Here is a 12,553-nt window from a genome sequence, read left to right as displayed (position 1 = left end):
GCATTTAGACCTTTCCATCATCTTAGCATTTCCTCTTCTCTGCCCGCTGCCCTCTTGGCCACACAGACCACTCCACTGATGGCCAGGCAGCTGCAGGCTCAGCTTCTCTCTCCTGCATGACCCCTCTGGAGTGCACCTCCCTGGCCCTCTGCCTCCAACCCTACAAGTCCGCCTGCAGGGCTGCCCTTCTTCCCTCTGCCTGGCTGACTTCCTGCAGCCTCTCCACCTGAGCAGAGGCCACTCCCCGGCGAAATTCTCTCCTCCTGCGGGCCCCTCCTACCACTCGCCAGGCCCCTGTGTCCGTGGAGCTGGTGCCATGTACTGCCCTGTAGCACGGCTGCATCCCACCCCTCGGGCACCGTCTGCCCAGACTGGCCTATCACTCCACCCTCTAAGGCCAAGGCAGGGCACGGAGGCAGTAGCCGTGCCAAGGGCACAGAGGAAAAAACCTGAAACCGAGACCCTGACGCCCCTTGGACATCAGCTCGACTCCAGCAAGTAGAGCGTGTGGCTTGTAGATGTATGTCACCTCACAGGCTAGAAAGCTCCATTCCTTCCCATGTAAGAGTAGACGTCCATATTTCAGTTTACTTGAAACACTAGGTGGAAGTGTGTAGAAACCATGAGACTCGGTGCCACAGATTAGCGACTGAATCAAGTTAGATCTAAAGGCTACTGGGTCCCAGCTAGTGAAGACGTCTTCATGACGGGCATCTTTTAATTGCATTCTTCTTTGTCTTGTTTTCACGGCAATTCATATTGTGGAGACATGTTTATCTATTCTCTGCAAGACACTGTGAATACATAAGGAAATGGACATTTCTAGGAGAATGAGGCATGCACATTTAGTAGGAATTTCCCAAGCAGCGTAGGCAAATGGAAAAGTTCTCCCTGGAAGGTTTTGTTTTTGTGTTGTTTGGTTTTTTTTTTATTATTATTATTTTTATGAAACAGCTGTATTAAATCACACAAATCCTGTGTGCTTTTCCTTTTATCCTGCAGTAGAAGAGGTATTTTTAGGATGGTTTAAGACCCAGCGGCTGCTCTTGTTTCAAGGTGGCTCTGGCATCTAGTGTTAAAGCCACCACATTGCTCATAACAGACGGTGATGTTCTGGGCACCCAGAAGAACATCAACACATTCTTGCTGCTGATGGATTGAAAAGCGATTTGATCAAAAATAGCTTTGGGCCAGGCACAGTGGCTCAAGCCTGTAATCCCAGCACTTTGGGAGGCCAAGGCAAGTGGATCACCTGAGGTCAGGAGTTCGAGATCAGCCTGGCCAACATGGTGAAACCAACTCTCTCTCTACTAAAAATACAAAATTAGCCAGGCATGGTGGCAAGTGCCTGTAATCCCAGCTACTTGGGAGGCTGAGGCAGGAGAATCACTTCAGCCTGAGAGGCTGAGATTGCAATGAGCCAAGATCGACACTGCACTCCAGCCTGAGTGACAGAGTGAGACTCTATCTCAAAAAAGAAAAAGAAAATAGTTTTTTTGTTTGTTTGTTTTGTTTTTTGGCAAAAGAAAAAGAAAGTGCATTCTGTCATTGTGAAACTGCTCTCATGATCAGACCAAGCATCCTCCATGCTGAAAGAGGGGGGACAGAGCACCCACAATCTGAGGCCCTTGCTCTACAGTGTCCCCTGCTGTCAGGGCGCTGAGCCGAACAATGCTGAGTGTGGTCCAAAAGATACTGGCATGAAGGGTTATGTTGACATTTTACAAATAGGGATAATTATTAGGACCAACTTCCTTTCCTGAGGAGTCTTACCTGTAGGCACTCTTATTTTTATTTTGTTTTAATTAAAATTTTTATTTCTTTTATATTTAATAAATGATGCATGTGAAAGTAGATGTTATATTGTCTTAGCTGCTCATTCTAGTGAAATGAGTCACAGGCACATCGAAAAGCTCTTGACATTCACCGACTAAACTTCAGTACCGTCCGCTTGGCATCATCTGGGTCCAGCAACTTATGAATTAAAATTCAGGGCAAGCCAATGAATCATCATGTCTACATTTTATAACTTCAGGATAATTTAAGGTGATTCAAGCAAGATGAGAGGAAGAAATGCAGATTCGTTTTAGTTAAAAATTCTTTCAAGTAAAATGTTGTCACGTAGAGGTAGCATTTTTCTTTTTTGTTTCGACTTTTATTTTAGATACAGGAGGTACCTGTGCATGGCTGTTACGTAGGCCCAGGTAATGAACACAGCACCCAGGAGGTAGTTCTACAAGCTGCACCCCTCCATAGTGTCCACGGTGTTGACTGTTCCCATGTTATGTCCATGTGTGCTCATGTTTAGCCCCCACTTATAAGTGAGAACATGTGGTAGGAGGTTTTCTGTTCCTGCATTAATCCATTTAGGTTTATGGACTCCAGCTCCAACCATGTTACTGCAAGTGACGTCATTTTATTCTTTTTATGGCTGCATAGTATTACACAATGTATTTGTACCACATTTATCTAATCCACCATTGATGGGCACCTAGGTTGATTCTATGTCTCTGCCATTGTAAATAGCATGGCAATGAGCATGTGATCACACATGTCTTTCTGGTATAATGATCTACTTTTATCCGGGTATATACCCAGTAATGGGATTGCTGGGTCTAATGGTAGCTCTGTTTTAAATTCTTTGAGAAAACTCCAAGCTACCATCCAATGGCTGAAATAATTTGCATTTCCACCAAGAATGTATAAGTGTTCCCTTTTCTTTACAGCCTCTCCAGCATCTGTTGTTTTTTGGCTTTTTAGTAATAGTCATTCAGACTGGCGTGAGATGCCGTTTCACTGTGTTTTTGGTTTGCAGTTCTCTGGTGATTAGTGATGCTGAGCAATTTGTCACATGTTTGTTGGCCACTTGTATGTCTTCTTTTGAGAAGTGTCTGTTCATGTTCTTTGCCGATTTTTAAAGGATTATTTGTGGTTTGCCTGTTGATTTATTTCTTCCTTATAGATGTCAGATATTAAGCCTTTGTCAGCTGCACAGTTCGTGAATGTCTTACATTTACATCTTTAATCCATCTTAAGTTAATTTTTGTATATGGCAAAAGTTACAGGTCTAGTTTCATTCTTCTGCATGTGGCTCAGCAATTATCCCAGCACCATTTCCCCATCGCTTGCTCTCATTGGCCTTGTCAAAGATCAAATGGTTGTAGACATGTGGCTTTATTTCTGAGTTCTCAATTGTGTTCCATTGGTCTGTGTGCTGTTTTTACACCAGTACCAACCTATTTTGGTTACTGCAGCCTTTTAGTATACTTTGAAGTCAGAGCGTAACCTCTGCCTTTGTTCTTTTTGCTTAGGATTGCTTTGGCTATTTGGGGCTCTTTTTTGATTCCATAGCAATTTTAGAATCATTTTTTTTTCTAACTCTGAAGAATTACATTGGTAGTTTGATAGAAATAGAATTGAATCTGTAGATTGCTTTGGGCAATATGGCCTAAATTTTAACAATATTTATTCTGCCAATCCATGAACATGGGACATTTTCCCATTTATTTGTGTCGTCTCTGATTTCTTTCAACAGTGTTTTATAGTTCTCCTTGTGGAGATCGTTCACCTCCTTGGTGAGCTGTGTTCCTAGATATTTCATGTCATTTGTGGCTACTGTTAATAAGATTGCCTGCTTGATTGACTGTCAGCCTGGAGATTATTGGTGTATAGACACTAGGGTAGCATTTTCTCATTGAAACGATGCTGAACCCTCTGAGACAAACACATCCTTGATGGCACTAGAGACTCTTTGTGGACATTGGGCAGCCTCAGTCTCCACATCTGTGAAGTGGGCATGTGGTAGCATCTTACAGGGTGGTGGAGGCCCAGATGCAATCCTGTTGGAGGATGCTGTGAGCACAGTGTAGCAGGAGTCACTGTGAGAGGAGCTCGTGAGGAGAGGACTCTGTCTGGGCGTGAACGAGAGCTCCAGCCACACCTCTGTGCGCACACTCCTGTGCATGGCCCTCGCCAGCGCTGAGCCTGGGTCACCACTGACCTGTGTCGGCTGCAGTTGTTTGCTGCTGAGACTTGTATTATTCCTTTCTTTCTTTCTTTTTCTTTCTTTTCTTTTTTTTTTTTTTTTGAGTTGAAATTTCCTAATTCAAAACAAAAGTGTTGTTTTTTTTTTTTAAATTTTTGTGGGTAATGGTTTTTTATTCCTAAACTAATGGCTAGCCCTCACCAATAAAAATGAAAGCCCATTATAAATATTATTATTTCATTTGTCCTACAATTTTTCTACTATTTCTTAACAAAATTGTAAGTGATGTAGAATCACAAGCTTTGGATGATATCCAGAGTATCACAAACTGCAAACTGAAGGCTGCTCGGGGTGGCTCAGGGTGCGCCCTGCACGGGGCCCGTGGGGTGCCCTGACAGCCTCTGCTGTGTCCCTCTGGTTGACTACCTTGCAGCCCCACATGGTCTCTCTCAAAGGCCCTGGTATGGGCCTTGCTCCAAACAGCAGCCACTGCCCACCCCACCCTGCACTGCTGGGCTCCCCAGAGGAGGGAGGAGGGGCATTCCCAAAGGAGAGAGAAGGGAGGGGCACACTGACAGACACTCAGACACTCTTCTCAGGGATAGCTGTGCTCACCAGCCGTGGGACCACTCAGGGTGGCTTTGCTAATTCAGATTAGCAAAACACACTCATAACATCTACAGATGCTATTATATTTTATGGGTTTTGTGGGTGTGGATTTGAGCCTCTGGTTAATGCACAGGAATCTGAGTGTAAAACAGTAAAAGAGTCACTTGCTTGGGGAATCCTCTGTACCTTTTGGCAGAGGCTGAGAGGAAGATGGGGCAGCCAGCTCCCGCCCTGCTCACCGACCTCAGTGCTTCCTCTGCAGGAGCCTGTGCGTTACAGAATCACCAGTAACACACCTCTCCCCGATGTCCTGAGATCCTTCAGTCCAAACCCAAACCTTGCAATGATGACTGCTTCTTTTCCTTTATCCGAATCCAGGGCAGTTTCTTAGCACTGCTCATAATGTTAGCAATGTGAGGAAGCTTTTTGCTTCCCTTAGCTTTGCTCTCTTCTTCCCCTGTGGGAAGGAGTCCCTGGGGAAGTCCAGCTCCAGGTTCAGAGCTGCTGCCAATGGCATGGAAGACACCAAGGGAGCCGTGACCTCCTGCAAGGCCTCCCTTTCCTTGTGGCAACAGACAAAACCATAGTTTCCATCAGAATTAGGCAGCGTGGAGCTTTGCCGATTAGGGCCAGGAGAGCCCGAAGCATCAGGAGAGCTCGGGCTAGAGCGTCTCTAGCCTCTTGCCAGGTTCTCCCAGGCACACTCATGCCAGTCCCAGGGAGGCAAGCAGGGATCTCTTGGAGAAGTAGGTGCTTCCTAGAGGGAGGGGCTCACTGGCAGGGATTTAGGACGTGGGAGAGACCAGGTCCACCTCTGGGTCCTTCTCTCCGCTAGATTCCGATTGACATGTCTGGACCCTGCACAAGTGATGTTCTGTGACATTAACTGGTAGAGATAATAATTAGTAAAGAAGGACCCATCGGATAAATCCTAGACCGAAACATTTTCTCATCCATGTGCTAAAGGAGATTTTTAACAGCTCTCACAAACAACCCTTGCCCTCAGAGCCGGTTTGGCTGTTAGTGAGTGTGGTGGCTCAGAAAGGATGACTGGGCAGCAAAAGTCGTGTCAGTGGGGGTGGGTACAGGGAACAGAGGGCTCGTGGCTGTGAAAGGGGCAGCTGCATGTGTGCCCGGCGTGTCTGCCTGCCACCAAGGGGCTACTCGGAGTTTATCCTGAGCTAATTCTCTATGTCCATTTCCTCTTTTCACTCCCATGGCCTGTCTGGTCTGCATGCCCAGCCAGAAACCCACTTCCAAAGCACGAGGTGCCCACAAGCCCAGCAGGTGGCCTCCTGGTCCCCTTGAATTCCTGTCACCTGCAGAGGACCCGGGGCCCCAGGTGGCTGTCGCTGCCCCTCTGGCTGAAAGGAACAGCCCAGCTCTTGACAGATGAGAGATGGTGGATCCAGGTCCGGTCACCAGAGGTGCTCATGAGCCCTCGAGTGTCCGGGAGGAGCCCCACTCACTCTTAGGGCCTAGACAGGGATTTGACAGGGCGGAATGCCCAGTCACTTCCCTACATCCTGTGGCTCCCGAAAGCTAGCCAGGCGTGTGCCTGTCTTTCGAGGGACCAGGTGCTGGGTGCCAGGGGCGCCTTTGCAACAGGCTGGTGAGTTCTCCTCCAGGGCCCACCCGATTCTCTGCGTATTGAAATGTACACAATGTAAAAAAAAAAAAAAAAAAAAGAAAGAAGGAAAGAAAACAGAAGCGGAGGCGGAGGGTTTTGTTTTGTTTTTGTTTGCTGTTGTTTGTTTTCCTTACGCATAAGCCCCGGCACCCCGAGGCCGTCCCACGCGGCTGCGTGTGTCGGAGGCCGGGCGGGCAGGCCCTGCCGCGTGCGTGTGTCCGAGGCCCTGCGGCCGGGGCCTGAGTCATCCCGTCCCTGTCTCCCCAGCAAAGCGGTACTGCAAGGACCCCAGCCCCAGCAGCAGCAGCAGCAGCAGCTACGCGCCCAGCAGCAGCAGCAACCTGAGCTGCGGCGGGGGCAGCAGCGCCAGCAGCACCTGCAGCAAGAGCAGCTTCGACTACACGCACGACATGGAGGCGGCGCACATGGCGGCCACCGCCATCCTCAACCTGTCTACGCGCTGCCGCGAGATGCCGCAGAACCTGAGCACCAAGCCGCAGGACCTGTGCGCCACGCGGGTAGGCGCCGCGCGGGTGGGCGCCCCGGGCCGGCGGGCGGGAGGCCAAGGACCCGCCCAGACGCGCGCGCTTTCCCTGCAGCTTCGCGTGGCCACGGCTGCGACCCCCCAAACCGTTCTTCCCACGCCGAGCAGTCGCGGGGCTTCCCCTGCAGCCGCCTGGGCGGCCCGTGGTCCGGAGCGCATCCGTGTTCTGAATCGGGCCCGCGGCAGGTCTCGCGGGTGAGCGCGCGTCCACGGATCGTTCTCCCCAGGATCCGGAGTGGTTCCGTAAACGGAGGACACCGCGCGGTCTTCCCGCGGCCTCCGGTGACCCCACGGGGGCTGCACAGCCGAGGCCGGGGCTGCCGTGGGCTTCGCCGCAGGACGCGGTGCCCGCGCTGGTGTCGGGTGGAACGCAGGGCCAGCGCCGCGGCCCACATTGCGCGTGGATTTCGGGGGCTGGGGGAGCAAAGGCAGAAACGTCGGACTCCCACGCCGGGGGTCCGCGTTCTCGGGCGGCCCGGAGTGCTCTGGAAGGTGCAGGAGAGGGTCAGCGGGCTCATGGCTCACGCTGGGCGGAAGAGCCGAGGACCCGAGGAGCGCGGGGCGGGAAGCCGCCATCCTGCCGTCTGCGGGGCGCCGGGCGCCGCCATGTGCGCCCCTCCCCATCGGCGAAGGGCTCTCGGCTGGGCCGCGCGCGGCACCGACCGTGCTTCCTAGGAATACTTGCCGTTTGCACGCGTGAGGAAAGGGCAGTCATCTCACGTTCTGCAAACGCTTTCCTTCCAGCGGTGTGTTTGATCTTAGGTATTGGAGACGCGTCAGGAGCGTTCGTTTTCATGGTAATCGAGGTTGCTAAAATGCAAGGTTAGCATGGAAGAGATTCTGTGGCAACCACACACAAAAAAAGAGAGAGAGACCCCTTCCAGGGTTTTTGGCACTTTCTTAAAATTAAACTAAAACTGAGAGAATAAATGCGACACTATGAAGCTTAAATTAGCATCAAAGCTTCAAATCAGAGTGCACTTTGACAAAGAGAATTCAGGCAGAATGATACTGTATAATTTATCAAGGTAACAGCTCCGGGGCTGGGGGTCTCATTCCAAGCATCTTCCTTCTGCTGTAGCATGGAGAGGAGGGAGTTGCCTGACCTCTGAGGAGGCGGCAGCTTTCACACCAGCTCTGAAATCAAATTTTTGCTCAAGAGAGTGTCTGTCACTCTTGGAGGAGAAACATGAGGGATTGTTGGGGGGTGTTTCGATTTTTTTTTTTTTTTTTTAACTTTCTGTCCATGGGTCCCTTCTTCTGACTCTCCTCCTGAAAGACAAGTACTCCAGAATTCTTGATGTGTTTCAAAGCATCATTAAAAAAAAAAAAAAAAAAAAAAAGGAAAGGAAAGCCTCACCCTGTGCCCCTTTGGTTGTTTTAAGCCAGTAGACGAACTTGTAGGTTTGCTGAAACTTAGAGTAGCAGGTCAGACAGTAATCACTGTAGTAAAGGTATTTTTAGCTGCAATTGCAAACTTCCTTTCTTAAAATGGAAAATTATCTTCATCATAAAAGTTTATATTTCAGCCTGGCAAGGTAGCTTGCACCTGTAATCTCAGCACTTTGGGAGGTTGAGGCAGGCAGATCACTTGAGGTCAGGAGTTTGAGACCAGCCTGGCCAACATATAGTGAAACGACATCTCTATTAAAAAAATATATACAAAAAATTAGCTGGGCATGGTGGTGCAAACCTGTAATCCCAGCTACTTGGGAGGCTGAAGCAGGAGAATTGCTTGAACCTGGGAGGTGGAGGTTGCCATGAGCCCAAATTGTGCCACTGTACTCCAGCCTGGGCAAAAGAGCAAGACTGTCTCTCAAAAAAAATATTGTATTACAAGGTAAATTTTAATTCCCTCTCTTTCCTTCCTTCATCCTTCTAATTCTTTTGTTATCCTCCTCCATAATTCTTGAACTATTTAGTATCAATAAAACTAAAAGAGAAGTTTTAAGCTGATATGTGTGTGTGTTTATACACACACACATTCATATACACACATGAATACACACAACATTTTTATCTCGGGTATTTGAACTGTAATAAATTAAAATTGAGTACTTTGAAATTTTCTTCTGAACAGACTCTAAGTTGGAGACATAACAAGACAAGAAGGAAGGAGGGACAGAGAAGATAAACAGTCGACAACTAGGGAAATGGAGGGAGGGAGGGATGCCCGCATTCGCCACCCATTTTGCAGCTAAGCATGGGATAACAGGAAGTACCAGCCATGCTTAGCTGCCTCCTTGGCCTGTTCACCTTGGGAGTTTAGGCAAAGGAAGCAGCAGTGAGGAAGTCTGTGTCTGAGCGCTGCCCTGCCTGACGGCGAGACTGCCGTCTGGGAGGATGGACTCGTGGCGTTACGGGACGCCAGGCCAAGCACGGTCACCGTGTCTTTTTGCCGACAGAACCCTGACATGGAGGTAGACGAGAACGGAACCCTGGACCTCAGCATGAACAAGCAGAGGCCGCGGGACAGCTGCTGCCCCATCTTGACCCCCCTGGAGCCCATGTCTCCCCAGCAGCAGGCCGTGATGAACAACCGGTGTTTCCAGCTGGGCGAGGGTGACTGCTGGGACTTGCCCGTAGACTACACCAAAATGAAGCCCCGGAGGATAGACGAGGAGGAGTCCAAAGACATCGCTGTATGTGCTTTTTCTTGAGTCTGCCTGTGCTGACTGCCAGACTTTAAAATGGGGCCTCAGCTGACAGAAAATGCCATTTGCACATACCTGATGAGACAATACCTTTTCTCTTTAAATATGACCTTTAGCTGAGGAGAGCTTAGGAGAGAGTTTTTGTTGACCCAGCAGAGATTGGTGACTACCATTGATTAGAGTGAAAACAAGCGATTGACTCTAGTGAATGATAGAGTTTATTTTCTAACAAGTGTTTTGTTACAAGTGATTAAGAAAACGTATAAATAGCATGTGAGTTCATTTTTCTGGGTGTCTTGTTGAAACAATACAAGATTTTCCTTGCAGGTAGAGAATTCTAATAGGAGTTTTAGACACTTAAATGGTTAACTAAATGCTATTAATTAACTAGCTCTTCAAAACTAAGGACAGTGTCCCTTCTCTAAGAAACCTACAGTATTCAAAAGAGTTTACTCTAGCCCTGGATAAACTATTTTAGTACCATCACCTAAATCTTTGTTGATGACAGTATTAGTAAAAGATCTATGTCGAGAACACATTTTTGAAGTTAGTTATGGTGTTCAAATTCAGGTTATTAAAATAGATATAATGCCCTTTAGGCTTTGAAAACAAATAAAGAAAAATGTTTTCTTTATGTGCTGACTTTAAAGTCTTCAATTCTGAGAAGTATGACTTCTTCTTTATTTCACTGAAAAGTGAAATTTATTTTTAGTGGAATAGAGAGATCACCATCAAAGCACTATTGTACAGAAACAAGGAAATGGAAAAACGGAAAAATTGCCAGAGAGGGCACCTGCTTAGGAGCCTGTTATCTGTAGTCTTCAAATTGATTTCAGCATCCAGGCATTGTGAAAAAGAACGAAATCAGTGACAAGCTAAATTTCTGAGTATCTTTTTCTCCAGCAGTATTGTCATTACTACCAAATAAGGGATGGTGGTTGAATCTCCAAATTTATGTTAATTAAAAGTAAGCCCTCATAAAATGACAGAGGTGTTTTCATCCTGGATTGTCAGGGAAGGCAGATCTTCCCATGTGTCTACAGACTTAGGAAACGTGTCTGCCCAGCATTGCCACCTGCAGAAACATCTACGTTACTGCAGTTTAATGCACAACCAAAAAGGAAATTTACCTTCCTCTAAATTGATCTCCATTACCTCGAATCTTAAAAGCACATGCTTGTCAAATACCGACCAGTGGTTGGGGAAAGCTCAGCTCTAAGGCGCTGTAGTTCCAGTGCTGAATTGTGCCAGGCAGGGTTGGGGAAAGCAGCCCCCTGACAGGTGTGTGCTAACACTTGATGAGGAAGAACAAGGGAAACGTAGGCTCTGGCCGCCGGACCCTGTGTGTGCCCATGTGGTGAGCACAGCCAGGTGAATACTGAATAAGGCCTGGACCACTGGCAGGTGACCCTCATTTTAGGAGTTTAGATCAGTGGATGAAAAGTTCAGTGTGCATTTTCAGAAGGGACATTATCAGGACAAAAATATGTAGGGAACTTAAAGGTACAGCAGGAAGAGGTGCAGAGGTAGAGGCCGCCCAGAGCCACGCGCGGCCTCCCTCAGTCTGTGTGCCGTGTGATCATCCGTGTGGCTCTGAAGCTGTGTTTTGCCCACAGCCAGAAGACTTGGACCCATTCCAGGAGGCTCTAGAAGAGAGACGGTATCCAGGGGAGGTGACCATCCCAAGTCCCAAACCCAAGTACCCTCAGTGCAAGGAGAGCAAAAAGGATTTAATAACGTAAGCATGCTGTGAGGTGAAATGACGAATCTTCTCAGTCTTCCCATTCTTTGGCTGATTTTTAAAAACCGGATCTGTATATGCCTTGCTGTTTGAGCATGCGACATTCGCAGCGATAAAGGTTTCCGACCGCCGGGTCGGTCGGGGGAGCAGCTCCCCGTGCCCGTGCCTGCTCCCGGTGGCTCTGCTGGACGGGGGCGTCGTGTTCATTTAACCCGTGCATTTTGCCGCTTTTCTTCAGGGTGCTTCAATCCCCTCGCAGACATTGCAGCTAAACTGGAAACAATGAAACTTTTTTTAAAGTTTTTTTTTTTTTTTTTTTTTTTAAACATACTTACGATTTTGGCTGTTTTTGTTTTTGTTTGGTGGCAGATGTCCAACTCCAGGGTGTGATGGGAGTGGTCATGTGACTGGTAATTACGCCTCACACAGAAGGTGTGACTTCATTTTTCTCATGGTGGATTCTGTCTTTTCAATTTATTGTTTTCAGCTTACCTCAACAATGCTGTCAAAGTAAAAATGTTGAATTCTGTGTCGACCCTCTAAGTGCTCTATGTTGACCTTCAGAAGCATGCTAATTTACGTGTTGTATAATGTCTTTTATTTTCAAATAAACGACCCAAATTTGTAAAATTCTTCTTAAGCATTGAAACCAAAGAGCACAAATGTTTTATCTGATTTTTTAAACAATTGCTTATTAACAGAAATATTTTCTTAAATTTATATTCGAACTGATTCAGAATTAATTCTACAAGAAAAAATTCAATATACAGCACTTGCCCATTGCTTTTCTGCATTAAACTCTTTAATTTCGGTTTTTATGTTGTGTTTGTTCGGGGTTTCGCGCTGCGCGGTTGACTGACCTGCCTGTCCCGGCCTGTCTTACAGTCTGTCTGGCTGCCCCCTGGCGGACAAAAGCATTCGAAGTATGCTGGCCACCAGCTCCCAAGAACTCAAGTAAGATTTAATGACAATAATTCTCTTTTAAAAATCCATTCACTCAGTAGTCCACAAAAAACGATGTCTCGTTCGCAAAGAAAAGCGTCTGTTAAAAACATGACCTGTGCACCCCAGTCCCTTCATTTAGACACGTGATTGGGTCCTTGGAATTCCAGCCACTTTCCACACAACCCATTCTGCCTTTTCCCCTGACATACCTCCAGCTGTTCGTGTCATAGCCTTCCTATCTGGAATTTCCTAAAGCATGAGTATTTTCTCTTCAGATATGCATGCATATGGAAGGGAAATTTTACAGTTACTCAAATTTTTAGAAAATGACTGTAATTTAAATAATCAAAATTTAATGTTTAAAAGAAATTCATGAAAGTATTTAAAATATGGGCACTTAAATAGCACTCATGACCAAATCTAACATCATAATAGCTAATTTCTT

General features: G+C 47.1%; 1 protein-coding gene across 16 annotated transcripts in view; it reads left to right on the top strand.

The window, feature by feature from the left end:
* Positions 1–12,553, top strand: part of MYT1L (myelin transcription factor 1 like) — a 548,393-nt gene that overhangs the window by 444,081 nt on the left and 91,759 nt on the right. For all 16 annotated transcript variants that reach the window (XM_039461349.2, XM_039461322.2, XM_074393446.1 and 13 more), the window contains 4 exons: positions 6,492–6,742; positions 9,174–9,410; positions 11,039–11,160; positions 12,049–12,117. In XM_039461349.2, coding sequence (XP_039317283.1) covers positions 6,492–6,742; positions 9,174–9,410; positions 11,039–11,160; positions 12,049–12,117 — 679 coding nt within the window. The remainder of the gene's footprint in view (positions 1–6,491; positions 6,743–9,173; positions 9,411–11,038; positions 11,161–12,048; positions 12,118–12,553) is intronic.

The sequence above is a fragment of the Saimiri boliviensis genome, chromosome 1 (genome assembly GCF_048565385.1).
Source record: "Saimiri boliviensis isolate mSaiBol1 chromosome 1, mSaiBol1.pri, whole genome shotgun sequence".
Taxonomy (NCBI): Eukaryota; Metazoa; Chordata; class Mammalia; order Primates; family Cebidae; genus Saimiri; species Saimiri boliviensis.
Note: the sequence above shows the minus strand (reverse complement) of the source record. Positions and strands in the feature narration are given on the sequence as shown.